We start from the raw sequence: 26,880 nt of genomic DNA on the forward strand, positions 1-26,880 counted from the left end.
TCTCCCCTGCTTCTTCAGGTCTTTACTCAAAAGTCACGTTTTCAGAGTCTTCCTTGCTCCGCTATCTAAAATTCTCCAGCTGCTATTTCATATTCCCCTCCTTGCTTGATTTTTTTCTCCTCAGCATATTATCATCTAAATTCTTTCTTTTCTTTTTCCTAAAGATAGGGTCTCGCTCTGTGGCCCAGGCTAGAGTGCCATGGCGTCATCATAGCTCACTGCAACCTCAAACTCCTGGGTTTGAGTGATCCTCCTGCTTCAGCTTCCTGGGTAGCTGGGACTATAGGCACGTGCCACTACGTGCCGGCTAATTTTTCTGTTTTTTTGTAGAGACGGGGGTCTCAACCTTGCTTAGGCTGGTGATGAATTTCTGACCTCAATCGATCCTCCCACCTTGGCCTCCCAAACTGCTAGGATTACAGGTATGAGTCACCACGCCCAGCCCACTAACTAAATTCTTATTGGTCTTGTTTAATCTCACTCTCTAAGAAAATGAGCTCCATCCATGAAGGCAGAGATTTTTGTCTGCTTTGTTGACTACTGTATTCTAGTGCATAGTAGTCACTAAGTACCTGTTGTATGTTGTTGAATGAACACAACTACATATGCTAGCCTGTGACATGTATGAATGGAGGTAAAATCCAAAAGCCACTAGGACACAAGAGAGTACTGATTGGAGGTGGACAGAAAAATCAGGGACAGCTAGAAGTTTCATGTTAGAGGGAGAAATGAAGAAAGTAGAACATAAGTGTCACCTGTGGTGGAGGTAGGGGAAGTGGGAATGATGATAATGGAAGAACCAAAGCAGAGTTGGCATGAGTCAAATGTGAGACAAGGATCTTTGTGTTTCGCAAATGAATAAAACACAGGACAACAGTGGTCTCAAATTTCTCTGCAATGTAGTCATTTCTTGTGCTATCTCCCCAAAAGGTATATACCGAGGCAGAGCCAAAGCTAAAAAGCCCGCGGCAGGTCCTTACCTCAGGAAGATGCCTGCCCCAGAGCCGCAGGAGTAGGTGTGAGCTGTGCAGGCTCCGACATCGTCCCCTTCCAGTTCCGTCTGGCAGCAGTAGCTCTGGGAGCACAGCAGAGTGCCACACACAAGGCACAGAGTTGGGGCTCTACTTTTATCACCACCCGATTTGGGGCACCTCCACAGGAAAAAAAAAAACCACATGTCATTGCTCTAAAAAAAGAGTGGCTAAAAAGCTGAGGGTGAAAAAAACCCCTGGAAAAGAATTTTCCAATAACAAGAGGAGCCAAAGAAGCATATATTCTATGGTACAGGCAAATTTACTCCTAGAAGAGGGAATAGGGAACAATTCACACATACACACAAAAACCATGTACTGGAAACAATAATCAGGGAAAAGAAAATCATCAATAGGAGAAAAAGATGGAGACAGTGCTATTATCATGTAATGGAATACTATAGAGCAGTGAAAATCAACAAAGTTGATGTCAACATGGATAAATGTTAGAAACAATGCTGAATGAAAAAAACTGTAGAATATGTATAGTACAATATCATTTAAATAAAGCTTAAAACATACAAAATAATAATATATGCTGCTTAGGAATATAAACCTGTGTAGTTAGTGCATAGGAATGCTTAATACTCACTTAGAACAGTAGATATCTGCAGGGGAAGGAAGAAGAGGCAACAGAGAAGAGATAGGCAGGGGGCTTCAACAATCTAGGTAATGTTTAAGTTCTTATACTACCGTATTAATTCTCTATGCTGCGTACAAGCAGCATAGAGAATTAATACGGTAGTATCAAAGTATAATTACAATTATAATTATAAAGTATAATAGTATTAAAGTATAATTATTAATATTTAGATAACTTTCTGTGACTCCAATTTACCCTCTACCACTCTTATTCTGTATCTGATACATGGTGGAATGATGCTTTTATAAGTTAGGCAGTACGTAGTACTACAGATGTTATGACTTCCCTACACAAACAAAACAAGAACAATAACAAAAATCCCTCAAACTCTTTGTAGAGAATGTTTCCAGTGGCAGGGAATGTTCAGTGCTCTAATACCAAAACTTACGAGAAATTGGATGCTTGATTAATGAGGCTGCTGTAATCTTCCGGAAGGTCTATTAATTTGTTAGATTCTCTTGGATAGCTAAAAAAATGTAAAAATTAATAAAACTCAGTTAATATAAGGCCATACTATAATGATGACAGGGTAATTCTTAGTTTAGTCAAAACAAATAAAAGAAGACTGAAGCTGAGAGATTACATGTTACCACAGTGGTATAAGAAACTGGACTGGCCAGGCGTGGTGGCTCACCCCTGTAATCCTAGCACTCTGGGAGGATTGCTTGAGCTCAGGAGTTCAAGACCAGCCTGAGCAAGAGTGAGACCCCATCTCTACTACAAATACAAACATTAACTGGGCGTGGTGGCACATGCCTGTAGTCCCAGCTACTCGGGAGGCTGAGGCAGGAGGATTGCTTGAGCCCAGGAGTTTGAGGTTGCAGTGAGCAGTAATGGTACTTAGTATCTGCTCCATTTAACTGAAAGTTTGGTAGCTGTGAGAAGAAGGGGAGAGGCAGAAGATATTCATTCCCAGATAAAAACAACATACTAATGGAGAGTCCAACCACAGAATTCAGAAGACAGAAAGGGATATGTTTATTAGGGTGATCTTAAGGTGAATGAGTTGGAAGAGAGATGCAGTAGAAGAATAGATATGTTTTATTTAAATTAGAGAGATACCAGGCCATGTTGATCCTATGATTCAAGTTAATTCAGACAAAATTTATTATAGATCCAAATTCAACCAGTATTTGAGGATCCACTCTCAGTGCAGGGCACTTCCACGTGCCCTCACTTGCCTAGCACAGGCAACATGGTGTGGCCTTTCACTATTTTACCTTCTGCAAACTTAAACTGAGAGGGGAATTATTTCAGATGATAGTCTTAATCATACCAGAATCACTTGAGGTAGTTTTGAGGGGATATACAAGTTAGGACTTCAACTTCAGAGAAATTAGATATGGTAGGTAGAGAAATTAGATATGGTAGGTAGTGTTTTGAGTATTTTTAAAAAGTTTCCAAGGTTATTCCAATGTATACTTCAGATTGAGAACTACCATTCCATATATTAAGAGTTTTCTGACTATACAGTTGAACCATATGCAATTGGTAATATTCATCCATTTTTGACTTTTAAAACTAGAATTTCAACGTAATAAAACTGAGTTATTATTTCTGTACATGTTAAAGTAAACAAATAGAACAGATAATCTCCTTTAGTCTTCTGATTTTTAGGGATGATGTAGTTAGTAGAATCAAGTAGATACAGGTTGACTATCTCTTATCTGAAATGCTTGGGACTACAAGTGCTTTGGATTTTGGATTTTTTGGAGTTTGGAATATTTTGCATTACTGGTTTGGCATCCCTAAGCTGAAACTCTGAAATTCAAAATGTTTCAATGAGCATTTCCTTTGTGCACCATGTTGGTGCCCAAAAGATGTCTATGTAGCATTTCAAATTTTGGGCTTCTGAATTAGAGATACTGAACCTGTAGTAACAGTTGAAATGCATTTGTTATCATCCAGTAGAGCATACTTTACTACAGAACCAGAATAGAACCAATGTAAAAAGGAATGAAAAAAAAAATATATAAAAATGGCCATGATTTGATAATTACTGCACGTGCGTAACAGGTATGTGGAACCTCATTATACTAGTCTTTAACTTTTGGATAGTTTGAAACTTTCCATAATAAAAGGAATAAAACAGAGCTAAGAAAAACCTAGGGTGCTGGTCATGGTGGCTCACGCTTATAATCCTAGCACTCTGGAAGGCCGAGGCAGATAGATTGTTTGAGCTCAGGAGTTCAAGACCAGCCTGAGCAACAGCGAGACCTCGTCTCTACTAAAAAAAATAGAAAGAAATTATCTGGACAACTGAAAATATATAGAAAAAATTAGCCTGGCATGGTGGCTACATGTGTGTAGTCCCAGCTACTCAGGAGGCTGAGGCAGTAGGATTGCTTGAGCCCAGGAGTTTGAGGTTGCTGTGAGCTAGGCTGACGCCATGGCACTCTAGCCCAGGCAACAGAGTGAGACTCTGTCTCAAAAAAATAAAAGAAAAAGAAAGAAAGAAAGAAAAACCTAGGAAGAGAACATACATATTTTTAAAGCTAATATTCCAATATATAATAATTTTGTTATTTGCTTCCTCTGCCAAGAATAATGTAGTATATTTATGATTATCATTCTTAATTTTACAATTTCATTATTAGATTAAGAAAAAAGTATGAAGGTAAGATGTCCTATCGTTGGGAATTGCTGAAGGCAAGTGGAAATCAGATTTACCAGATTTGAAGGAATACAGCACTTATACCCTGCTTCTTCCCTCCCTCTCACTCCCAATCAAGTTTTTGATGATCTTTAACTTACCTTATAGCATATCTTTCACCTTGTAGGTATCTTTTAACTTCATTGTTATGACACCAACTTTAATGTAAACAGGGGGGGAAAAACACAAAACACTATTACTTTTAAAGGGCCAGAACTAGAATTTTTCCCCATCTATAGCCAGTGAGAGGAAAATAATCTTCTTGACTTAATATATCTATCCATCAAAAGAAGCCTAGAGAAATAATGTATTTTGCCTGCAGCTTGTAAAATCACAAGAATATTTATAATATTTTACCCTAACGGGTGTGAAATTGTTTTTTTTTTTTATATTTTTTTAAAAAGCCTACGGCACCCGGTATTCCCAGGCGGTCTCCCAACCAAGTACTAACCAGGCCCGACCCTGCTTAGCTTCCGAGATCAGACGAGATCGGGCGCGTTCAGGGTGGTGTGGCCGTAGACTAGCAGATGTTTTTTTTTTTTTTTTTTTTTTTGAGACAGAGTCTCACTTTGTTGCCCAGGCTAGAGTGAGTGCCGTGGCGTCAGCCTAGCTCACAGCAACCTCAAACTCCTGGGCTCGAGTGATCCTTCTGCCTCAGCCTCCCGGGTAGCTGGGACTACAGGCATGCGCCACCATGCCCGGCTAATTTTTTATATATATATCAGTTGGCCAATTAATTTCTTTGTATTTATAGTAGAGACGGGGTCTCACTCTTGCTCAGGCTGGTTTTGAACTCCTGACCTTGAGCAATCCGCCCGCCTCGGCCTCCCAAGAGCTAGGATTACAGGCGTGAGCCACAGCGCCCGGCCGGGGTGTGAAATTGTAACATACTGGGGTTTTCCCAATGATTAGTGATGTTGGGCATCTTTTCTTGTGCCTACTGGCTATCTGAATAACTTCTTGGAAGAAATACCTATTCAAGGCCGGGCGCCGTGGCTCACGCCTATAATCCTAGCACTCTGGGAGGCCAAGGCGGGTGGATTGCTCAAGGTCAGGAGTTTGAAACCAGCCTGAGCAAGAGTGAGACCCCGTCTCTACTATAAATACAAAGAAATTAATTGGCCAATTAATATATATAGGAAAAAAAATTAGCCGGGCATGGTGGCGCATGCCTGTATTCCCAGCTACTTGGGAGGCTGAGGCAGAAAGATTGCTTGAGCCCAGGAGTTTGAGGTTGCTGTGAGCTAGGCCGATGCCATGGCACTCACTCTAGCCTGGGCAACAAAGCGAGACTGTCTCAAAAAAAAAAAAAAAAAAGAAATACTATTCAAGTCCTTTGCCCATTTTTTTTTTTTTTGTTATTGTTGAGTTGTAGGAATTCTGGATATATACATATTCCCTTATCAGAGAAATGATTTGCAAATATCTTCTCCCATTCTGTGGGTATGACAACCATATATACCTTAACTCAGTTACTAACTTGACATGATTGACAGGCCAATTTCTCTAGACTTCAGTTTTCTTAAATATAAAGGAGGTATTAGAGTAGATAATCTTTAAGGTTTCTTTTAGCTTTAAAAATCTATAGATTTTTAGCATTTCAAGACATCCAAACGCTACTACCAACATTTTCCTGTGCATTAACCTCTGCATGTGAAAACTTAACAGTTACTGAACTTTGTAAATACGTGAATTTTTTATTTAGGTGGATGCATTTTTCGTCTGTTTACTGCTCTTCTCAGCTTTATTCAATAAACTTGCATTTGGAGGGTTGTATTGACAATTTTAACTTAAAAATGTGCATCATGATGGAATGTGCAGACTTCTTTGGAAGGACTCAGTTACCAGGAGGAAGATCCATAGACCATGTGCTAGAGAGAAATCAGCTCAGCCCTCAAAAAATTAGGTCTATGGGCTACTTAAAATAAAAATAAACTTTTAAAATATCTACAGGGAAGAAAAAATCTACGGAACAGAGTCCTTAACAAGTAAGTTCATGTAAAGAAATAAACATTTTTACTACTATTCCCTTTCCACCCAAATCTGTTTATGCTACTCACTAGCTTGGCAAAAACCTTACCCAAAAGTCAAATTCTTAGTTAAAAAAGAATAATCACTGTAGTTTGAATTACATGTGCTGAATTCTACCAGGCTCACTATTTGAGAATTTTGCTATGTATGTTACAACTAGTTTGGTTCCACAGAACTATTTGATACAATAAAGAAAAGTCATTACCTTTCAATTAGTAAATTCATTATCTCATTATTTTCTTGAAAAAGGCTTATGAGGTTGTTTGGTAGGGAAAGATAGCTACATAAATGTTCAAAATGGCTTGTTCCAGAAACTGCAAATGAAGAAGAAAAGAATAATGCATATAACTAAGAGTATATCCTGTATAGGAGTAAGGAATAGTAGAGTTAAAAAAATATTATGAAAAAGTTCAAATTTGCTACATATATAACTTACAGGACATTAACAGAATGGCATGTGGAAGGAATTCATGGAAAATGACACAATGGATAGAATGGAGTCAGGTGACTCCTATAGCAAACTGGTCACAATTTCCTGGTGTCTCAGCTTTACCAATTGCAAATTGGTGTTTACCTGTTCAATCTATTTCATGGTGTTATTATGAACATTAAATTATAAAAATAATGTTTGGGTGCTTTGGAAAATTACTAAATAATACAGAAATCTAAGATGGTTTTATCACAAGGGATGGACTTAAACACTAATTTTAATCATCACTGTAAATAATTTGGAAGCTTAAACTATTCTATGTGGTACCTGAGCAACTAACTGAATGGAGATACCAGTCAACTTATAGACAGTGGCATTATATGGAGGCATCCTTTGAGCAGTGCCAGGCACTGAGAGAATGCAGAGGTCCAATCAAGTCCACCTTTATATCACCTTTTTGAAATGAATTAAAACAGAACATGGAAAACAACAGTGAAACAGCCTATCAATTCCCATATTAAAATTAGGTTTATGTGCAATTACGGGTATTCTGAAATTTAATGTCATACATGTTTCAAGTTAAAAATCACTTGAAATTGTCAGTTTTAACTTTATAAAATCTGAGGAAGCCAGTTTATGAATAATGCATAATTGGACATTTTAACAACAGAAAGCAAAACTAGTATCTTTATGGGAGAAGTGCTTTGCAAGGGTAAAAACATTTACACAAAAGTTTAATAATACATTTACTGAGATCCAAATAAAAGTAGATATGTACATAAACATGCATTTTAATTCTATAAATGTGTACAGTATACATCACCACAGTCAATTAGCTAAGCTCTAAACCAGGCGTCCTCAAACTATGGCCTGCGGGCCACATGTGGGTGTTTTTGCCCGTTTGTTTTTTTACTTCAAAATAAGATATGTGCAGTGTGCATAGGAATTTGTTCATAGTTTTTTTTAAACCATAGTCCGGCCCTCCAACAGTCTGAGGGACAATGAACTGGCCCCCTGTTTAAAAAGTTTGAGGACCCCTGCTCTAAATTTTTCGTCAGTTTTCACTTTGCAATTCACCTTTATATTTACTGAAGTAAAAGTCCACAAACATTTCCCACATTTTGAAAGAAATCAGAAATTACCTTGAATGTCAGGTGGAGAAGGAACTCCATTTAAGTAATGAAAAAACAAAGCAGAACACTTCAGGAAAGGCATGATTCCAGCTCTGACTCTCCTCCATAGATGCCAGCCAGAGGGCATTCCTTTCAAGGCACTGAAAAGAGAAAAAGATTAGGAAATCTAATAAAAAAAGGTAACTGTAATTACAGGCACAGTACAAAAACAGACATGACTGCCATTTAAAACTGATGGTACATAGCTTAAAAGGAGTGAGCTGAGCTGGGTGTGGCACCTGTAGTTCCAGCTATTCAGGAGGCCTCAGGAGGCAGGAGGATTGCTGTGGCCAGGAGTTCGAGGCTGCAATGCACTACTACAAATGCACATGTGACTCTAGCCACTACACTCCAGCCTAGGCAACACAGTGAGACCCCATCTTTTAAAACAAAAGGAGTGTGTTAACAGGCCAGTGGTAGCCCTGACTATACAAGATGTCAGGTATAGGTAGTGATATAGCTTCCAAGGTTGTTATTAAAATTTTAAAAAGTAACATAGACATGTAAAGAGAAAATTTAGAAAATGAAAAACCACCCACTATTCCTGTGCCTTATACCACTAGCAGGTATTATTCTGGAGAACTATTTTCAAGTTAATTTGTCTCATATAGTTGTAACTGTAATAATGAAATTTAAAATTAACATGTTTTCAGAACATTATAAGCTATAATTTTGATTTGCTTTGTTTTTTTTTTTTTTTTTTTTTTGAGACAGAGTCTCGCTTTGTTGCCCAGGCTAGAGTGAGTGCCGTGGCGTCAGCCTAGCTCACAGCAACCTCAAGCTCCTGGGCTCGAGCGATCCTTCTGCCTCAGCCTCCCGAGTAGCTGGGACTACAGGCATGCGCCACCATGCCCCGCTAATTTTTTCTATATCTATTAGTTGGCCAATTAATTTCTTTCTATTTATAGTAGAGAAGGGGTCTCGCTCTTGCTCAGGCTGGTTTTGAACTCCTGACCTCAAGCAATCCGCCCGCCTCGGCCTCCCAAGAGCTAGGATTACAGGCGTGAGCCACAGCGCCCGGCCTGCTTTGTTTTTTGAGACAGAGTCTTGCTTGCCACCGTGCCCAACCTTTTTTGTTTTTTTTTCTTTTGAGATAGGGTCTCACTATGTTGCCCAGGCTAGATTTGAACTCCTGGGCTCAAGTGATCCTCTCATCCCAGACTCCCGAGGAGTTGGGACTAGAGCTGTGCACCAACGCACCTGGCTCCCAAAAGGCATAATTTTTAACAGATTTATAATATTTTAGAAAAAAGCAATCATAGCTGAATGCCAAACTATTCTCCTGCAAACACTTTGATTACTTTCAATAGTTTGCTAATATTAAATAATATCAGAGTGTACATCTTTACATGCCTATAGGTTTTTCTATATGTTGTATCATTTTGTTAGAGTGGATTCTCAGAAATGGGATAATTTAGTCAAAGGGCAGACATTTTTATAGGTTCTTGACAAATATTGTTAAAAAGCTAAGCGAAACTATTTGTAGCAAATCACAATGCCTCAAACAATACATTAAGTTCTAATAATTTCACTTCACTCCTGCCACTCCTGGATATTACCTTAAAAACAAACATATTACGTCAATTTAATTTGTGTTTTTTAATTCCTAAGGAGACAACATATGTTTTAGAATAGCACCTTTCCAAAGTTCATTCCATCTATCCACCAGTTTTGCCAGAACCTTTGAGCAAATGAAGGGTTCCAAGGCCAAATAAATGTGGGAAGCTCTACATATTATTACCCTTCTCTCAGAGATGTCCAATTATATTATTATATGAATAGCTGACAGAAGTCCTGCAGACACTCCCATGTCTTTTTTTTTTTTTTTTTAAACATGTCATTGTCAACAGACAGCAATTTCCCCTAATTATCAAACGAATTTCTTTCTCATGCCATCATCTACTAATACTTGGGGAAATGCTTATGGTGTAAAGATTTGTCTCACCTTCCTGTATACTGGTGAAGTGTTTTATACAAAGCAAGAACTGCTAGTTCTTCCTCAGTAGTGGAATTTTCTTGATCCATGCCATTCTCTTCTGCAAGATAAGGAAATATTAGTACTCTGTATTTTCCAATTAAGTAGCAAATGGATTGATGACCATATCATTTAAGCATGCAAATATAAATATATTCATACACTCACATATAACATAAAATAGTCCCACAAAACATACAGAATTTTAATCCTTCCAGTGTGAGCACAGTATTGATCTCCGTCAGACCAAGGAACCAGCTGCCATGTTGTGAGTAAAGTCAGCTAAATATATTGTCTTAAAATGTTTGAAAAATGGGGAAGTTCGAATGTAAAACTGATGAACTCACAAGGGCATTAAGTTAAAACAAAATTGATATTCTAAAACAAAATTCTAAGGGGCTTACCTACTATGCTTCTCAAATATTACTGACCTTATGAAATATAAACAGGTAAAAACATTCACATTTCTAGGGAATTACAATAGGAGAAAGAAATTTGTTTCAAAACTTTTTACATGAGGATAAACAAAGTAAGCCTAATTATAATTCATGTATTACTCTCATCCAAATACCTTTTGTTTTTAAACCTGGGAGTACACATTCAAGTTGCCCTGAATGTATGCTCCCAAATATCTTTTCCTCTAATGCTTTTTTCTTTTTTAAAACTGAGAAAACTCAAGTACTTCCTTTAAGAAGCTGACAAACAGGCAAGAGTTACCTGTACATGAGGTAAGTAAGATTTGTACGATGTGTGCCATAGTAACCAGATGGAAAATGTGAAGGTCTCCAGTGGCAAGGCTGATCCCTGAAAAATCTTGACACTGCAATGCAGGGAAAGCAAGCACCAAGCCCACCTACAAAGGAAGTACAGAACATCAGACAGACTGCCTCTCCTTTCATAGCAAAACACATTTCCATTTTACTGTGGTCCTTCCTGAACTCAGCCCCTCCCTTTAAGAAATCTTTATTAAAGGATATACACATTAGAAAATCCACTAGGACTGGCTAAATGAAATGAATTAAGAGTTAAAGGGGTCTCGATGGGCACTATCATTTCATTTATCCTATACATAGCTTATTGTTAGTAATAATAAAAACAATACCTGAAATCTTTCCAGGGAGTGAACAGTTGAAAAAAACTTAGGTTTTAGACTTACAAAGATCTAGATATGAATCCCACCCTTCTCCTCTCATGAGCTTCTTTAGACAAGGCAACATTTCTGAGCTTCAGTTTCCCCTTTAGTGAACTAGAGATAATATCTATGTGTTTTGGATACCGCGTTAGTAGGGATGTCAGGACCCAGCATGAGTGCATTTGAAAGCTGGCTAGTACAAAATAAGTGCTAGCTCTTTGTTAGCCCCATGCTGCCCATACGGTGGTGCAAATGGTGGCGGTTTTAGTGGTCACAATAAGAATAGCTGAACTTGATTAGGGATATATTGCTCTAAGCTCTTTTTTTTTTTTTTTCTGGCTGAAGGATAACTTATATTACTTTTATGTACAGGAGACAACAGTGTACATTTAGCCCAGTTTGGTGGCAAGTTCTTTTGCCTTTGCCTTTTCCAGCTTGGCGATGCCAGCCACAGATTTGGGACCCAGGACGTTGCCTCCCCAGTGACGGACGGATCTCGTCGTATCTGTCGTTGTAGTTGGTCCTGATGGCTTCCACCAGCTTGGCCAGAGCTCCTTTGTCTTCCGAGTTAACCTGCGTGAAGGCGACAGTGGTGCAGGTCTTCCTGTGGACCAGACGCCCCAGCCTGGCCTTCCCCTTGATAATGCAGTAAGGGACCCCCATCTTCCGACATAGCGCAGGCAGGAAGACAACCAGCTCGATGGGATCCACGTCATGTGCGATCACCACCAGCTGAGCCTTCTTGTTCTCCACCAAGGTGGTGACAGTGTTGACCCCTGCTCGAAGGACAGGTGGCCTCTTAGTGGGGACATCCCCTTTGCCGGCAGCTTTCTTCTCAGCCCGGGCCAACAGCCGCTGCTTCTTCTCTTGCTTCGTCTCTGGTCTATACTTGTGGGCCAGCTTAAGCAGCTGAGTAGCTGTTTGGCGGTCCAAGGCCTGGGTGAACTGGTTAATGGCAGGAGGCACTTTCAGCCGCTTGTAGAGGATAGCTCTCTGCCTCTGCAAGCGGATGTAGCGGGGCCATTTGACAAAGCGGGTGAAGTCCCTCTTGGGCTGGATGTCCTGTCCAATGCCAAAGTTCTTCGGCCTCTTCTCGAACAGGGGGTTCACCACCTTCTTGGCCTCCTGCTTCTTCACCACGGCGGGGGCCAGGGCCACCTTCTTGCCCTTGGCCTTCTTTCCCTTCGGGATGTTGGCTGGCTGGAGCAGAAAGCTGCTCTAAGCTCTTTATACGGATTAACCCAGGGGTCCTCAAACTTTTTATACAGGGGTCCTCAAACTTTTTATACAGGGGGCCAGTTCACTGTCCCTCAGACCGTTGGAGAGTGTGCACTGTGGGCCCTGGACTAGTCGGCTGCTAAGCAGGACAGGCAGCGGTGGCAAGAACACCCAGAGGGCCAGATAAATGTGCTAGGCGACTGGCATGTGGCCCGAGGGCCATAGTTTGAGGACACCTGGATTAACCCATTGAGTTTTGACATAGCCATATGAAGTAGGTACTAACCAACTTAAAGGTACAGAATCTGAGGGCCAGCACTTGGGGCTGTGGGGTGTAGTGGTGCACTCTGTATTCCGTGCAAAGGGACCCAGCTGAGGTGGAGCTGAAATTTGGCTTTTTTATTAAGAACACCCACTGTTTACCAGCTGTGTCCTGGCACCAAGCTGCACCTGCTCAGAAGAGGTACCTTTCCCTGAATCATAAAAAGAGGCTGTTTGCTTCTAAGTAATGGGACCACAGGGCTGTAAGTACCCAGATTTTCTAAAATGCACAGAAGCACTATATGGGCCAGCAACAGCCATTATGTTGCTGGTGGTGTTGTTATTGTTTTTTAAATCTCTTTGTAGGTTAAAAGCACAGAGTAGTTAAATTACTGACCTCAGTCACAAAGGAAACTAAGAGATGGAGAATGTCTAGACAACTTGGTCAAGTTTCTCAACTAGGTTCCTTAATATTTTCTTTTTGAGGTTACTCATAAAGGAATTGTACTCAGAAATGGTAAGAATAGTATCATATGATTAACTCTTCTCATCTGTCTCTATCAAATCTAAGGTAAAGTTATGTAGTACAATAAAGAGAACTCCAAACAAACTGCAAAAACTCACCAATAAATGAAACATGTCAATATCCAATATGCATGGAAGGTCTTCATGGCTGTTATTAGGCACCAATGCTAAAGATTTAGAGGAAAATACATTAGCACATTTCATATACCAACATAGCTTAAAATGCATATAATCTTGTTTAAATTTATAAGCTAAACTTTATACATAAGAAAACCAAGCCAGGCGCAGTGGCTCACGCCTGTAATCCTAGCTCTCTGGGAGGCTGAGGCGGGTGGATTGCTCAAGGTCAGGAGTTTGAAACCAGCCTGAGCAAGAGCGAGACCCCGTCTCTACTACAAATAGAAAGAAATTAATTGGCCAACTAATATATATAGAAAAAATTAGCCGGGCATGGTGGCGCATGCCTGTAGTCCCAGCTACATGGGAGGCTGAGGCAGGAGGATTGCTTGAGCCCATGAGTTTGAGGTTGCCGTGAGCTAGACTGATACCATGGCACTCACTCTAGCCTGGGCAACAGAGTGAGACTCTGTCTCAAAAAAAAAAAAAAAAAAAAAGAAAAGAAAAAGAAAACCAGTACTACCAAATATTTAATTTATAAGTGAGAGAAATTGTACCATTAAAAATAATTTTAGATGAGAAATTACCATAACATATATTGTAAATGCATTACTACTCACATGCAAAAAGTTTACAAAAGTGTCCTTGCACCACTGAAAGTGACACCACTGTCCAATGTGCTGCCGCAAATCTTGTTAGTGATCGAAGACAGTCATCCTAAAATAAAAAAATTGAAACAATTAACAGAGAAGCCAACATATGAAGTAGCTCTTTTCTTTCAGGAGTGCTAGTTCAAAATACAGCTGGATGCACAATGAAATCTCTCTAGATGGTATGGAACTGAATCTATGACATCTTACTGACATGTCTCTAACAAAGAATAAATGGAATGGGAAATATTTAATTGTATACTGAGTAAGCGAAAGCTATCTCCTTGCTATCATGTTGCTGGTTCTCCAGAAAAGATGTGCATCAGACAGAGAGTAAGCAACAGACACTCTCAAGAAGCTGATGTAGTATTTCTTTATATGTATTCTAAAGAGATAACCTAACATGTAGGAAATGCTCCAAATATTGGGGAAACTATATGCAAGAAGACAAATGTGAAAATTAGTGTGTTTGTCATGAGAACTAAATAGCAATAATGAGTGCGCTGAATACTAACCACTAGATCACCAGGGAAGACATAAAATAGCAATAATGAGAAAACTCTTGATTTAAAGTACAGAATACAATAGAAACAAGGCCAGGTGTGGTGGCTCATGCTTGTAATCCTAGCACTCTAGGAGGCCGAGGTGGGTGGATCGTTTGAGCTCAGGAATTCAAGACCAGCCTGAGCAAGAGTAAGATCCTGTCTCTACTAAAAATAGAAAGAAATTAGCTGGACAATATAGAAAAAATTGGCATGGTGGCGTATGCCTGTAGTCCCAGTGACTTGGGAGGCTGAGGGAGAAGGACTGCTTAAGCACAGGAGTTTGAGGTTGCTGTGAGCTAGGCTGACACCATGGCATTCCAACCCCGGGCAATAGAGTGAGACACTGCCTTAAAAAATAAATAAATAAAAAACAATACAAACAAAGCTACATGTGAATACCAATTATAAACAAGTATAAATATGTAAACAAAAAAAGATGGACAGGTGATAAGTTGATGAGATTTTTCTTCCTGCTTATTTTCCAAATTTTCTGTAATACTGTTTGGTATAATAAACACTGAGGTCTTTAATCTACACTAAGTTTTGGCTTTGAAGATCTTCAAATGAAAACTCACTTTCCCTCCTCCTGCTCTCCAAGAGCTTAAAGCTGAGGGTGGGAGGGTGAGGAGGAGAAGAAAAGGGAGAAGGAGACAATTGAAGGAGTAGGCATCAAGATGAGAGCCATCTCACTCATAGCACATGGCTCAGAGTGGTTTCCCAGGGAAGGTAAAGCTTGAAGAGCATTTTGAGTAGCAATCTACTTAGGGTACTCTAGGCAGAGGAAATGGAATATGCAAAGGTTTGGGAACTAGCATTTAGGAAATGGTAGTGACTCTTCAAGTCTGGACCATGAGTGTGGGGACTGGCAGGAAGTAATAACAGAGAAATAGGTTAAGGAATTTATACAAGAAGCACAATCGAGACTGTATTTTTTAGGAACTTCTCTGATGTATTAGAGAAGGGTGAGATTCAGGGTAGAGATTGCTACAATAATATAGGCAAGAAATGACATGGGCTGAACCAAACAAGTAGAAGTAGGAATGGAAAGGATTCAACAGACTCTGATGACCAAGTGGATGTGAATACCCAGGCCAAATGACATGGACATATCCAAAAAGACTTTAATTTTCTGCCTTGGTCACCTGGATGAACAGTGGTGAAGATGCCAACCAAAAAAGGGGATATAAGAAAAATTAATTTTTTTTCTTTAAGAGATGGCTTGCTCTGTTGCCCAGGCTACAGTGCAGTGGTACAGTCATAGCTTACTGCAGCCTTGAACACTTGGGCTCAAGCGATCTTTCTGCCTTAGCCTTCCAAGTAGCTGGGATAACAGGTTCATGTCACCATACCTGGCTAATTTTTTCACTTTTTTTAAAAGAGATGGAGGTGAGGGGGGGTGGGGAGGAGGGGTGTTCTCCATATGCTGCCCAGGCTGGTCAAGAAATCCTGGCCTCAAGCAATCCTCCCGGCTTAGATTCTGAAGTAGCTGGGATTACAGGTGTGAGCCACTGTGCCTGGCTAGAAAAATTAATTTGGGTTGTTGAATCTCAGGGCCGTTTGGGAGGTCCAAGTGAAAAACAAAGCAGGCAAAGTGATAAAGGTTCTGGGCCTGAGATAAAGGTCAGGTTGGAGATACACAAGTGGGAATCATTTGGATATAACTAAAATCAGAGACAGATGGGGCTGACCCAGGGAAGACTGCCAGGTGACTGACTGAGGGACCTGGGCAGAACTCTGGGGGTTTAAAACAACAATTACAGGATGAAGGAGGGAGACAGACTGAATAGGAGCAGCCAGAGTAGAGGAAAGAAAGCTAGGAGTGTCACTGAAATCAAAAGGAAAAAATGAGTTTCAGAAGAAAGCAGTTATTAACAGAATTAAGTAAATAGAGATGTCAAATAGACAAGGGCTGAAAAATGCCACCCAAAATGACAATCAGGAGATCACTGGTGAACTTGGCAAAACTTTCCTAAAAGTAAAAAAGTAATAGGAGTTGAGTAAAACTGCAGGGAGTTGAAATGTAAATGGTTAGCAAGAAACTGGAGCCAGCATATACATTATTCTTTAAAGACATTTTGCTGTGTATAAAATTACATACAGGCCAGGTGTGGTGGCTCACACATGTTATCTCAGCACTTTGGGAGGCCAAGGTGGGAGGATCTCTTGAGGCCAGGAGTTTCAGACCAGCCTGAACAACATAGTGAGACCCCGTCTCTATAAAAAACAGAAAAATTAGCCAAGTGCGGTGGAGCATGCCTGTAGTCCCAGCTGAGGCAGGGGCAGGATTGCTTGAGGAGAGGCTGAGGCAGGAGGATTGCTTGAGCCCAGAAGTTTGAGGATGCAGTAAGCTATGATGCCACTGCTCTCTATGCAACAGATTAAGATACTGTCTCAAAAAAACCAAAAAATAAAATGAAACACACACACATTCTCTCTGGAAGAATATGAAACCAAACAAAAAACTGCAGGTGCTATTTGTTTTTTAAAAATCTATATTTACACCACATGGATTATCTGTTAATTAAAATTAAATATGCTTTAAAATAGCTTAGTCAAAAAAGGGAAGGAAAGCTGTGGAACTAGATTGAAGGAAGATAACACTGAGGGCAAGAATAAAAGGAGGGAAAATAGAGCACACTTGTCTACAGAGGAAGTGCCAGTAGATAAGGAAGGAAGAGAAGGCACATCTTATGGAGGAGAGGAATTCCAGATAATAAGGGAAAGTCTAAACCAGCTTTACCTGGGGCCCCTTATCCTCTGATACAGGAGAGAAAAATGAGATGTACATAAATTTTAAGAGTGGAGTGAAGAAATTAGATGTAGTTCACCCCAATAGCTACATACTTATGAACTCTCATTTATCATAGCAAAAAATATCCTAGTCAGCACTGATCTGAGAGTCATATACTAATATCACAGTCAAGACTGATGTGAATTGGCATTCTACTGATTTACTATAAAGATACAATTCAAGCCCTACTCCTAGATATTCAGTGCACTAAATCCGAAGGGTCCCAGGTATTTGTATTTTTAAAAAGCTCCATGGAGGATTTTAATGTACAACTCCCAGCCAAGAACCTATGATACAGAATCTAATTTCTAAAACAATAAAAAAAGGGGTCCTGAGTTTCCAGGTGTTTGCAATAAAAACATAAGTCAGCAAAGTAGGTGATAAGTGATCACTTGTAACTATTTTCTATACTGGTTTTTGTTTCTTAGGTCCTTAGATCGGTGGTTCTCAATACTGGTTCCTGGGAAGCTTTTATAAAATATTAATGCCTGAGGCCCATCTCTAGAAAACACTGACTTAATTGACCTGTAATAGGGCCTGGGCATTTTAGAAAAAGTCCCCAGGTGATTCTACATGAATAAAATCAGATGATTTTACTCTCAAAGTCACTTTTATGATTGAAAGCTTGAATATCATGTGGTATAAATACTGACAGACACTAGCACACAGTAAAAATTAGCAAGCCTTGACTGTATGCTCCTTCCCCATTTTCCTAGGCATTAAACGTACTTAGTTTGACATAAATTTGTATTTATATGTTGCTTTTAAAAAGTGGTCAAATGTTTGTTTTTTATATTTCCAATTGTAACATTAAAAATTCAAGGACAAACACTGTGCTTTTAGTTTTTTCCATCTTTTCAAGTGCTTAAGCAAGAGTTCTGGATGAAATGAGAGGTATAGTTATTTCCTGAAGTCTATTTAAAAGAAAAATTAAGCTGGGTGCAGTGGCATGCGCCTACAGTTCCAGCTACTTGGGACCCTGACTTGGGTGGTAGGATCTCTTAAGCCCTAGAGGCCAGCCTGGGCAACACAGTGAGACCCTGTCTCTTAAAAAACAAACACAAACACAAAAACAAAAACAAAATAAAAAAGAGAGAAAAATGAAAAAAATCAAACCACAAACATTACTTCTTTGATATCTTTTTTTTTTTTTTTTTTTTTTGAGACAGAGTCTCGCTTTGTTGCTCAGGCTAGAGTGAGTGCCGTGGCGTCAGCCTAGCTCACAGCAACCTCAAACTCCTGGGCTCAAGCGATCCTTCTGTCTCAGCCTCCCAAGTAGCTGGGACTACAGGCATGTGCCACCATGCCCGGCTAATTTTTTCTATATATATCAGTTGGCCAATTAGTTTCTTTCTATTTATAGTAGAGACGGGGTCTCGCTCTTGCTCAGGCTGGTTTTGAACTCCTGACCTTGAGCAATCCGCCCGCCTCGGCCTCCCAGAGAGCTAGGATTACAGGCGTGAGCCACCGCGCCCGGCCTCTTCTTTGATATCTTTACAGAAAATGGGTCTTGCTATGAAAGAAGTGAACATAGGGCTAAATGACTATCTCAGGTTTTTAAGATTTAAAAGAAGCAGAACTACCTAATTTCTATTCCATCTTTTCATGAATTGAGTAAACCAAGAACTTACCAGTCTACAAGGCAAAGGACCAAACAACGGTTTATCTTCATCACTCAAAATTCTTTCTGCAAGTTAAAAATGGTTAAGATGATAGATTTTAAGTTCTGTAGATTTTAGCATAATTTCAAAAAAGGTAAAAAAGACAATTCTTTCTCCAGAAAGCACAATATTGGCAGGTTTCAGAATCTTTTAAGTCATTTCATAAGAATCATTTTTGGATGAAAACTAAAAATGAATACATATTTCCTCAACTGACAAGCTATAACCACTACCAAAATGATTTCTCTGTTGGCTGTGGTTAATTTATACACTGTCAATCTAGTATTTTGTTAGTATACTAAGTCTTTTTATTATTTCTTCATGTTGTTGCCCATGCTAAACATTCCCTTTAAGAAAAATTCTACACATAATTCATATCAATGTATGCTTTTGACTTATAGAGGGACAACTGTCAATCTCTTACCTATGCTCTGGATGGTGTACGCACAACTACCCCAACACATTATGGGCACACGGGGATCATCTTCATTGGGATGAACCTTTAGTCCCACCTTATAAGTAGCAGTTCCAAATGTTGTTAGCATTTCTTTTATGCTCTCAGAATAAGGGTTCCTGAAGTGAATATATATAAAATAACATCAAAACAATGTATACACATCATTCAAATGGTTTAGTTTCTTAACAGCTTTTTGCCTTATTAAAATTGAACCACTTGAGCCGGGCTCAGTGACTTGTGCCTGTAGAATCCTTTAGTTGGGTGTAGTGGCATGTACCTATAGTCCCAGCTACTTTGGAAGGCTGAGCCGGGAGGATCACTTGAGCCCAAAAGTTGAGACCAGCTTGTGCAATATATGCAGACTCCATCCCTTTCTCCTCCAAAATAAATAAATAAAATTGAACCACTTAATAAGTATCCAGAGACAATTGTATGCAAAGGGATAATTCGAGATATGCAAACTATCCCTGCCTGAGAGGAATTGTGCTCTTTGCTTTAGCAGGGGTGAGGCATTGGGCTAAAAACAGAATATTAGGCAAAAGTCTACATACTAAACTGTGAGTCCCTTCACCCTCTTTCCCATCTTGAGAACCTCAGCAATGTACACTCACAGCCATAGAGATTAGTTTTTCCAGTGAAGAATCCTCAGGGGAAAGTCATTCTATACACTGACATTTAGGGGTTCCCAAGTAAAAGACTGGTGGTGTCCTGGTCACCTTACTCTGAGGCTCACAGGTCAGCAAGCTCCAACCTGCCCACCAAGTACCTAACGAGTTTCTCAGTGTCTTATTCTTAGTTACCCAAGGACCAATTAATAAACATTTAAGGAAAGCGTCAAAGAGATAAGTCAAAACAAACAAGTAGAAAAAAAGAACTCAGGGAAAATAGAGATAGTGTAGAAAGCAGAAAACTTGTAAGAAAATTAGAGGATCAGTCTAACGGGTGCCACTATTAGCTCACTGTTGGCCCTATCTCAAAAAACAAAATCCAAGAGGAGAAAATTATCTAAGAATCAATATGAAAAATTATTAGAACTGAAGGACATGAATCTTCAGATTCAAAGATTTTATTGAAAATCTAGCAAAATGAATGGAAAAAAAGATTCATATACCAAAGTTTATCAAAGAAAAATTTTAGAATAAAGAGAAGATTTGTACAGTGTTCAGAAGTAATAAAGTTACAAAGGAGCTGGGTGGAGTAGATCATGCCTATAGTCCCAGCTACTTGGGAGGCTGAGGCAGGAGGATCACTTGAGTCCAGGAATTCCATGCCAGCCTGGGCAATTTAGTGAGACTATGTCTCTAAAAAAAAAAAAATAAATAATAATAATAAAATCTTTTTTTTAAAAAGTTATAAAAAACGAATCAGAATGGCATTAATTTCTCAATGGATATTAGAAGGTAGTAAAATAATGCCTTCAAAATCAAGATTAAAAATTATTTTTTAAAAATTTATTTTGAAGGCCGGGCGCGGTGGCTCACGCCTGTAATCCTAGCTCTCTGGGAGGCCGAGGCGGGCGGATTGGTCGAGGTCAGGAGTTCTAAACCAGCCTGAGCAAGAGCGAGACCCCGTCTCTACTATAAATAGAAAGAAATTAATTGGCCAACTAATATATATATATATATATACAAAAAATTAGCCGGGCATGGTGGCGCATGCCTGTAGTCCCAGCTACTTGGGAGGCTGAGGCAGAAGGATTGCTTGAGCCAGGAGTTTGAGGTTGCTGTGAGCTAGGCTGACGCCATGGCACTCACTCTAGCCTGGGCAACAAAGCGAGACTCTGTCTCAAAAAAAAAAAAAAAAATTTATTTTGAGACAGGGTCTCGCTCTCTCATCCAGGCCAGAGTGCAGTGGCATCATCATAGCTCACTGTAACCTCAAACACCTGAACTCAAGTGATCTTCCTGCCTCAGCTTCCCAAGTAGCCGGGACTATAGGTGTGTGCCACCATACCTGGCTAATTTTTATATTTTCTCTGGAGATAGGGTCTTGCTATGTTGCTCAGGCTGGTCTCAAACTCTTGGTCTCAAGCAATCCTCCCATCTCAGTCTCCCAAAGTGTTAGGATTATAGGGGTGAGCCATCACACTCAGCTAAAAAATTACTTCTAACCTAGAATTCTATACACGAACTATCAATCGAGCAAATGGACACAAACATACTTTCAAACATGAAAATGTAACATTTCAGGTATCCTTTCTTAAGAGTCTGAAGGATGCACTGATGCAAAAGAGGGAGTAATTAAGAGAAAGGAAGATACTCAATCCAGAAAACAAGAGAAGCATGGCCAAGGAAAGTCTCAGAGTGACAGCTGTTCCCTATGCTGATTGGTGCAGGAGGACAGAAGCTGTGTGGGAGAAGGAAGGCATCTGATAGGTCTGAGCTCCTGGAAAAGTTATTGCTAGGTATTAGACAGATATATTGCACTATTAGAAAAAAACCAAACAGACATAAAAAACTAAGTACAAGAAAAAGACAAGGTAATTATCACAGGAAAGACAAAATAATACAAGAAAGGAAATGTAATTTTAATATGCAATTTATATTAATAGAAACAGTTATTAAAATGTAAAAACTGACAACTGATTTAAATAAAAATTGTGAGATAATTTATTAGTCAACAGAAAGATACTGTTTAATTAGAAATATGGAAGTAAATACTAGAAAAGACAAAGTGACAGTACTGAGGGTATGGAGGTGGATGTGGGAGGCAGAGGACTGATGCTTTTCTATTTAAGCCTTCCAGTTTTACATGTGAGTTATTTAGTGCATGCCAGGGAAAGCTTCCAGGTAGCTCTACATGTATGTCACTTTATCCTAACAAACCTATGAGTTAACCTCACTTAACAGATGAGGGAACTGAGGTACCGGGAAGTGAAGCAATTTGCTCAAAGTTGCACAGCTAATAAGTAGCAGTGGTGGGAACTGAATCATTCAGTCTAGCTCTGGAATCTATGCTATGCTTTGTAACTAATTTGTTACAGGGTAAAATAGGGCTGAAAATACTCTAGCTTTGATCCTGGGGGGTTACTGGTGGGGCTATCAACAAAAATATGGAGTCAGATGAAAGCACAGGAAAGCTGAGCAGTTTGGATTTAGAAGTACTAAAGAGATGTCTGCAAGGCAAAGGATGACAAGGATGTTGTCAAAGATACCCTGATAAAGGTGTATGGTAAAGGTCAGCAAGGCAGACTAGGAGAGGGTAGTGAGAGTTAAACATGCCACATGGTTATTAGATTTTTTTAAATATACCTCAATAAATATTATGTAATGCTTAAACTTTAGAATTCAAGATCAATATCCTATAACGTTTTGCCTCCTAGCTTGCCAAGTCATATTCCTACTAACCACTGACATAATTTTCGATTTTAAATGGGCCAAATTTAAAAGGAATAAAGTAATATACTCACTTAGGATGAAAATCAGGCCTGAACCCTTCAGGGAGCTGTAATTCATCCATATTTTCTGAATTCTCTGAAGAAGCAGTATCTAGAGAAACAGCCATTTTATATCAGCATTAAACAGATAATAAATAGTATTTCTATAAATTTTAGTAATGCAGGTCAAAGAAACTAAAAAAAACAGGAAAAAAATTCCCATTAATAAAAACTGGCATAATACTCATACAAAACATGAAAAACACTATTGTTCTGGTAGAGCACTTTCTTCAGTTACCTATGCTTTTCCTCATACTATAGTCACTAGATCAAAAGACAGAGTATGCTATTACGTTTCTATGAAAACCAATGATATAAATCCTGCTCATATTGCTTTCGCACAAGGTCATAAGTATATGCATGGTCTATGAAACCTGGGAAGCCTTTGTTAATAATGCCAATAATAATGTGAGTTAGCCCACTGAGACCTAAGTGCTCAGTGCTAAGCTACATCTCTCCCCATCCCCTAGAAACTTCAATAAAATGGGAGAATAAGTGAATATTTATTATAAACTTCTCATAAGCTTGTGTGTTTTCAAGGAATAGGAGGAATGTAGTACAAAATTTAGATTAAGAGAATTAGAATGAGTCAAATTTTTAAATGGGAGGTTTTACTTTTAAATAATTTCTTCTGAAAATATATTTTGCAATGATCACAGACTTCAGGGAAAAATGAAAAGAGGTTACCAGAACTTACTAGAAGTACCTTCTTCTTTCCTAAGTAACTTTAAAGCTTGTACTTGCTGAGATATTATTCTAATCCACTGAGTCAGATTTGGTTGTTCTGAAAAATTTAACCTGCTAGAAAAGATTACAGAAAATGTTTAGTATGTTATTGTTACTGCTTAATTTAAAATACAAAAGACTTCTTACATGATCACAGGCATAATGTTTTAGATCCACTCTAAATATCAAAAACAAAAAAGGCTAGGGGAAAATTTGTTGCATTAAAAAAAACTCAGAATAGATACTAGCCAATGGAAATGAAAATATATTATTTTCAACATGATGCTAATAACATTGTTAAAAAGTTTCACTTTCTTTCAAGTACTGAAATTTGCTAGAATTTCTTAAATAGCACAATCTCCACCACCACTAATATTTATCAAGTGCTTATTATGTTACAAGTACATAGTAAAGAATTTTACTAATCTTATAGTAATTAGATCATGCTTTTTAATCATAAAAGAATATCATGTGCCAGGCGTGGTGGCTCACGCCTGTAGTCCTAGCACTCTGGGAGGCCAAGGCGGGAGGATTGCTTGAGGTCAGGAGTTCGAAACCAGCCTGAGCAAGAGTGAGACCCCGTCTCCACTATAAATAGAAAGAAATTAATTGGCCAACTAATAATATAGAAAAAAAATTAGCCGGGTATGGTGGCGCATGCCTGTAGTCCCAGCTACTTGGGAGGCTGAGGCAGCAGGATTGCTTGAGCCCAGGAGTTTGGGGTTGCTGTGAGCTAGGCTGATGCCACGGCACTCACTCTCGCCTGGGCAACAAAGTGAGACTCTGTCTCAAAAAAAAAAAAAAAAAAAGCATGAGCTTATGCTCAAATCTACTCTATTCATATTTTAAGAACATTTTATTTTAATAGTAGCATAAACTAAGACATCAACGTTTGAACTCCTAAAATTAAAGAGAAAAAACTGACTTTGCTTTGAATTTAATCTAAATAATAGCATGGAAATAGTTTATATTTATAAAACTTAAATTAGTATCTGTGCATGTAGGGTAGATAAATAGTGTAATTCTACACTAAGAAATGAAGTTCAAGGCCGGGCGCGGTGGCTCACGCCTGTAATCCTAGCTCTCTGGGAGGCCGAGGCGCGCGGACTGCTCGAGGTCAGGGGTTCGAAACCAGCCTGAGCAAGAACGAGACCCGTCTCTACTATAAATAGAAAGAAATTAATTGGCCAACTAATATATATAGAAAAAATTAGCCGGGCATGGTGGCACATGCCTGTATTCCCAGCTACTTGGGAGGCTGAGGCAGAAGAATTGCTTGAGCCCAGGAGTTTGAGGTCGCTGTGAGCTAGGCTGACGCCACGGCACTCACTCTAGCCTGGGCAACAAAGTAAGACTATCTCAAAAAAAAAAAAAAAAAAAAAAAAAGAAATGAAGTTCAGATTTGAATAGTAGAAAGTATCAAATTCATATTTGAAATGAATATGTTCAATACTCCTTTTATTAATTATCCTAAAAATTATAGGATTCCATTCTAAACATACCAAGAGATTTTCATTTTTTAGCCTGATTTTTAAAGCTATTGTTGACCAGTAAATTGCAAAAAATTGTATTCAATAAAGTCAGTTTGAGCTGCCTCATATCCCCTGTGAGTTTACTGAGGATCTCTTGAAGAGTATGATGGAAGATATTTACAGTAGGGTCCCTAGAAATAAAGAAGATACTTAGTTTTCATGAATACACAGGAAATTTTTAGCTGCTAAAGTATTTATGACTAAGAAACTGTTAAATTTTTACCTGTTCCTAAAAACCAAAATCATATTTCTACAGGTCTGCTAGAAGAAATGACTAAATAAAACGTTTGGAAAAGTATATGGTTTCAAACATTATGCAATTACCTATAGTGAGCTCCTTCCCCTGGTTTATTATTTCTTTATCTTCAAAGCCAAAACTTACCTGTTGAAAATATTTCTTGGAGGAAGCAGCAGAGGAATAACAGTATTACTCAAGCATTCACAAAGGGGGCAAAGGAATTCTCCATTTTCTACATCATAGCTCGTATGTAAGCGTAATCTCTGTTGCCTTCGTTGTTCTTTAGCTTGAACGGAATCAAAATACCTTTACAATGAGAGAACATGAGGTATCAAAAAACAATGGCGATTTATTTCGATGAAAGTCACAAACTTCAACATTTGAAATAATTTGTTTCCACAAATAGTTCAAAAATGAAAACCTTAAAATGAATGGAATTATTTTTAATACAATTTTTGAGTTATTTTAATAATCAAAACAGATTAAGAATTCTAAAACAAGCAGAAAAAAAAGCAGCAAAAGAAATTTCTTGGTGCCACTGCTGTCTGGCCACTTCCCCAGTGCTGGTGGCTACTTGTTAGGGGCAGTTGATGGTAACTCAGTGCACATGGTAACTACTGACTTGTTGGTTTTGCAGAAACATAGAAAGCACCAAGGTAGAACAAGTTTAGGATTTTCCCATCTTTTTTTTTTTTTTTTTTTGAGACAGAGTCTCACTTTGTTGCCTGGGCTAGAGTGAGTGCCGTGGCGTCAGCCTAGCTCACAGCAACCTCAAACTCCTGGGCTCGAGTGATCCTTCTGCCTCAGCCTCCCGGGTAGCTGGGACTACAAGCATGCGCCACCATGCCCGGCTAATTTTTTATATATATATCAGTTGGCCAATTAATTTCTTTCTATTTATAGTAGAGACGGGGTCTCGCTCAGGCTGGTTTTGAACTCCTGACCTTGAGCAATCCGCCCGCCTCGGCCTCCCAAGAGCTAGGATTACAGGCGTGAGCCACAGCGCCCGGCCTGGATTTTCCCATCTTATCACAGGGAAATGTTACAATTTTGGGAGGTAACAAAGCAAGTACTAACACCTTCAGAATTAAGAGTTGTTCACCTTGAACCCAAAGAAAGACATTACCCTTCTAGGGTTTATACTACTGTAAAAACTCTTTTTCATCCACTTTGTTAGCTAATACAGATCTACTTCCTTCTTTGAAGGGATAAAGAAGAGACTTTGACATTAAGCTACATTAAAAAATGTATTTGTCATACTATGAAGTTTCTAAGTCACTCCTTTACATCTATGACAAAGCAAACCATTTTTGTTATTAGGGAATGATATGCAGTTTTTCGTCAACATTTTTAGTTCTTTTTCCTTTTTGCTAGAATGGAATTTCCTCTATTTAAAAAATTCAGTTTTGAGCCTTCCTATAAGCTTCTCTGGACTAATATTAAGAATATAAATTACCTTTGCCAACAATGGGCATGCATAATATGCCCACAGCTACCAGTGTGTGTTCCGCAAGACAGATCTGGGTGCGTGAATAATGGATCATATTTTTCTGCATTACAAAACAAACAAAAAACAAAACAAAAAAACCCAAGCATTTAATTTTCCTATAATAAATATGAAACTTTAAATTGTAAAATCCTTGATAAGGACTTGTA

General features: G+C 38.8%; 1 protein-coding gene, 1 non-coding gene and 1 pseudogene across 4 annotated transcripts in view; all 3 read right to left on the reverse strand.

The window, feature by feature from the left end:
* UBR2 (ubiquitin protein ligase E3 component n-recognin 2) overlaps positions 1 to 26,880 on the reverse strand; it is a 133,182-nt gene that overhangs the window by 8,921 nt on the left and 97,381 nt on the right. For 2 of the 3 annotated variants that reach the window (XM_020287010.2, XM_020287011.2), the window contains exons 31-45: positions 26,681 to 26,774; positions 25,369 to 25,530; positions 23,426 to 23,529; positions 22,702 to 22,780; positions 19,260 to 19,408; positions 18,806 to 18,861; positions 13,809 to 13,905; positions 13,171 to 13,238; positions 10,653 to 10,788; positions 9,906 to 9,996; positions 7,931 to 8,061; positions 6,564 to 6,672; positions 4,429 to 4,485; positions 2,063 to 2,140; positions 981 to 1,151 (exon numbers count right to left, since the gene is read on the reverse strand). In XM_020287010.2, coding sequence (XP_020142599.1) covers positions 981 to 1,151; positions 2,063 to 2,140; positions 4,429 to 4,485; positions 6,564 to 6,672; positions 7,931 to 8,061; positions 9,906 to 9,996; positions 10,653 to 10,788; positions 13,171 to 13,238; positions 13,809 to 13,905; positions 18,806 to 18,861; positions 19,260 to 19,408; positions 22,702 to 22,780; positions 23,426 to 23,529; positions 25,369 to 25,530; positions 26,681 to 26,774 — 1,582 coding nt within the window. The remainder of the gene's footprint in view (positions 1 to 980; positions 1,152 to 2,062; positions 2,141 to 4,428; positions 4,486 to 6,563; positions 6,673 to 7,930; positions 8,062 to 9,905; positions 9,997 to 10,652; positions 10,789 to 13,170; positions 13,239 to 13,808; positions 13,906 to 18,805; positions 18,862 to 19,259; positions 19,409 to 22,701; positions 22,781 to 23,425; positions 23,530 to 25,368; positions 25,531 to 26,680; positions 26,775 to 26,880) is intronic. The other variant, XM_020287012.2, reaches the window with a different exon arrangement.
* Positions 4,730 to 4,848, reverse strand: LOC142871140 (5S ribosomal RNA). The gene has a single exon (XR_012919415.1). It is a non-coding gene; the product is annotated as a 5S ribosomal RNA (ribosomal RNA).
* On the reverse strand, positions 11,396 to 12,767 carry LOC142870912 (large ribosomal subunit protein eL8 pseudogene; annotated as a pseudogene).

Source organism: Microcebus murinus, chromosome 5 (genome assembly GCF_040939455.1).
Source record: "Microcebus murinus isolate Inina chromosome 5, M.murinus_Inina_mat1.0, whole genome shotgun sequence".
In the NCBI taxonomy this organism is placed as follows: domain Eukaryota; kingdom Metazoa; phylum Chordata; class Mammalia; order Primates; family Cheirogaleidae; genus Microcebus; species Microcebus murinus.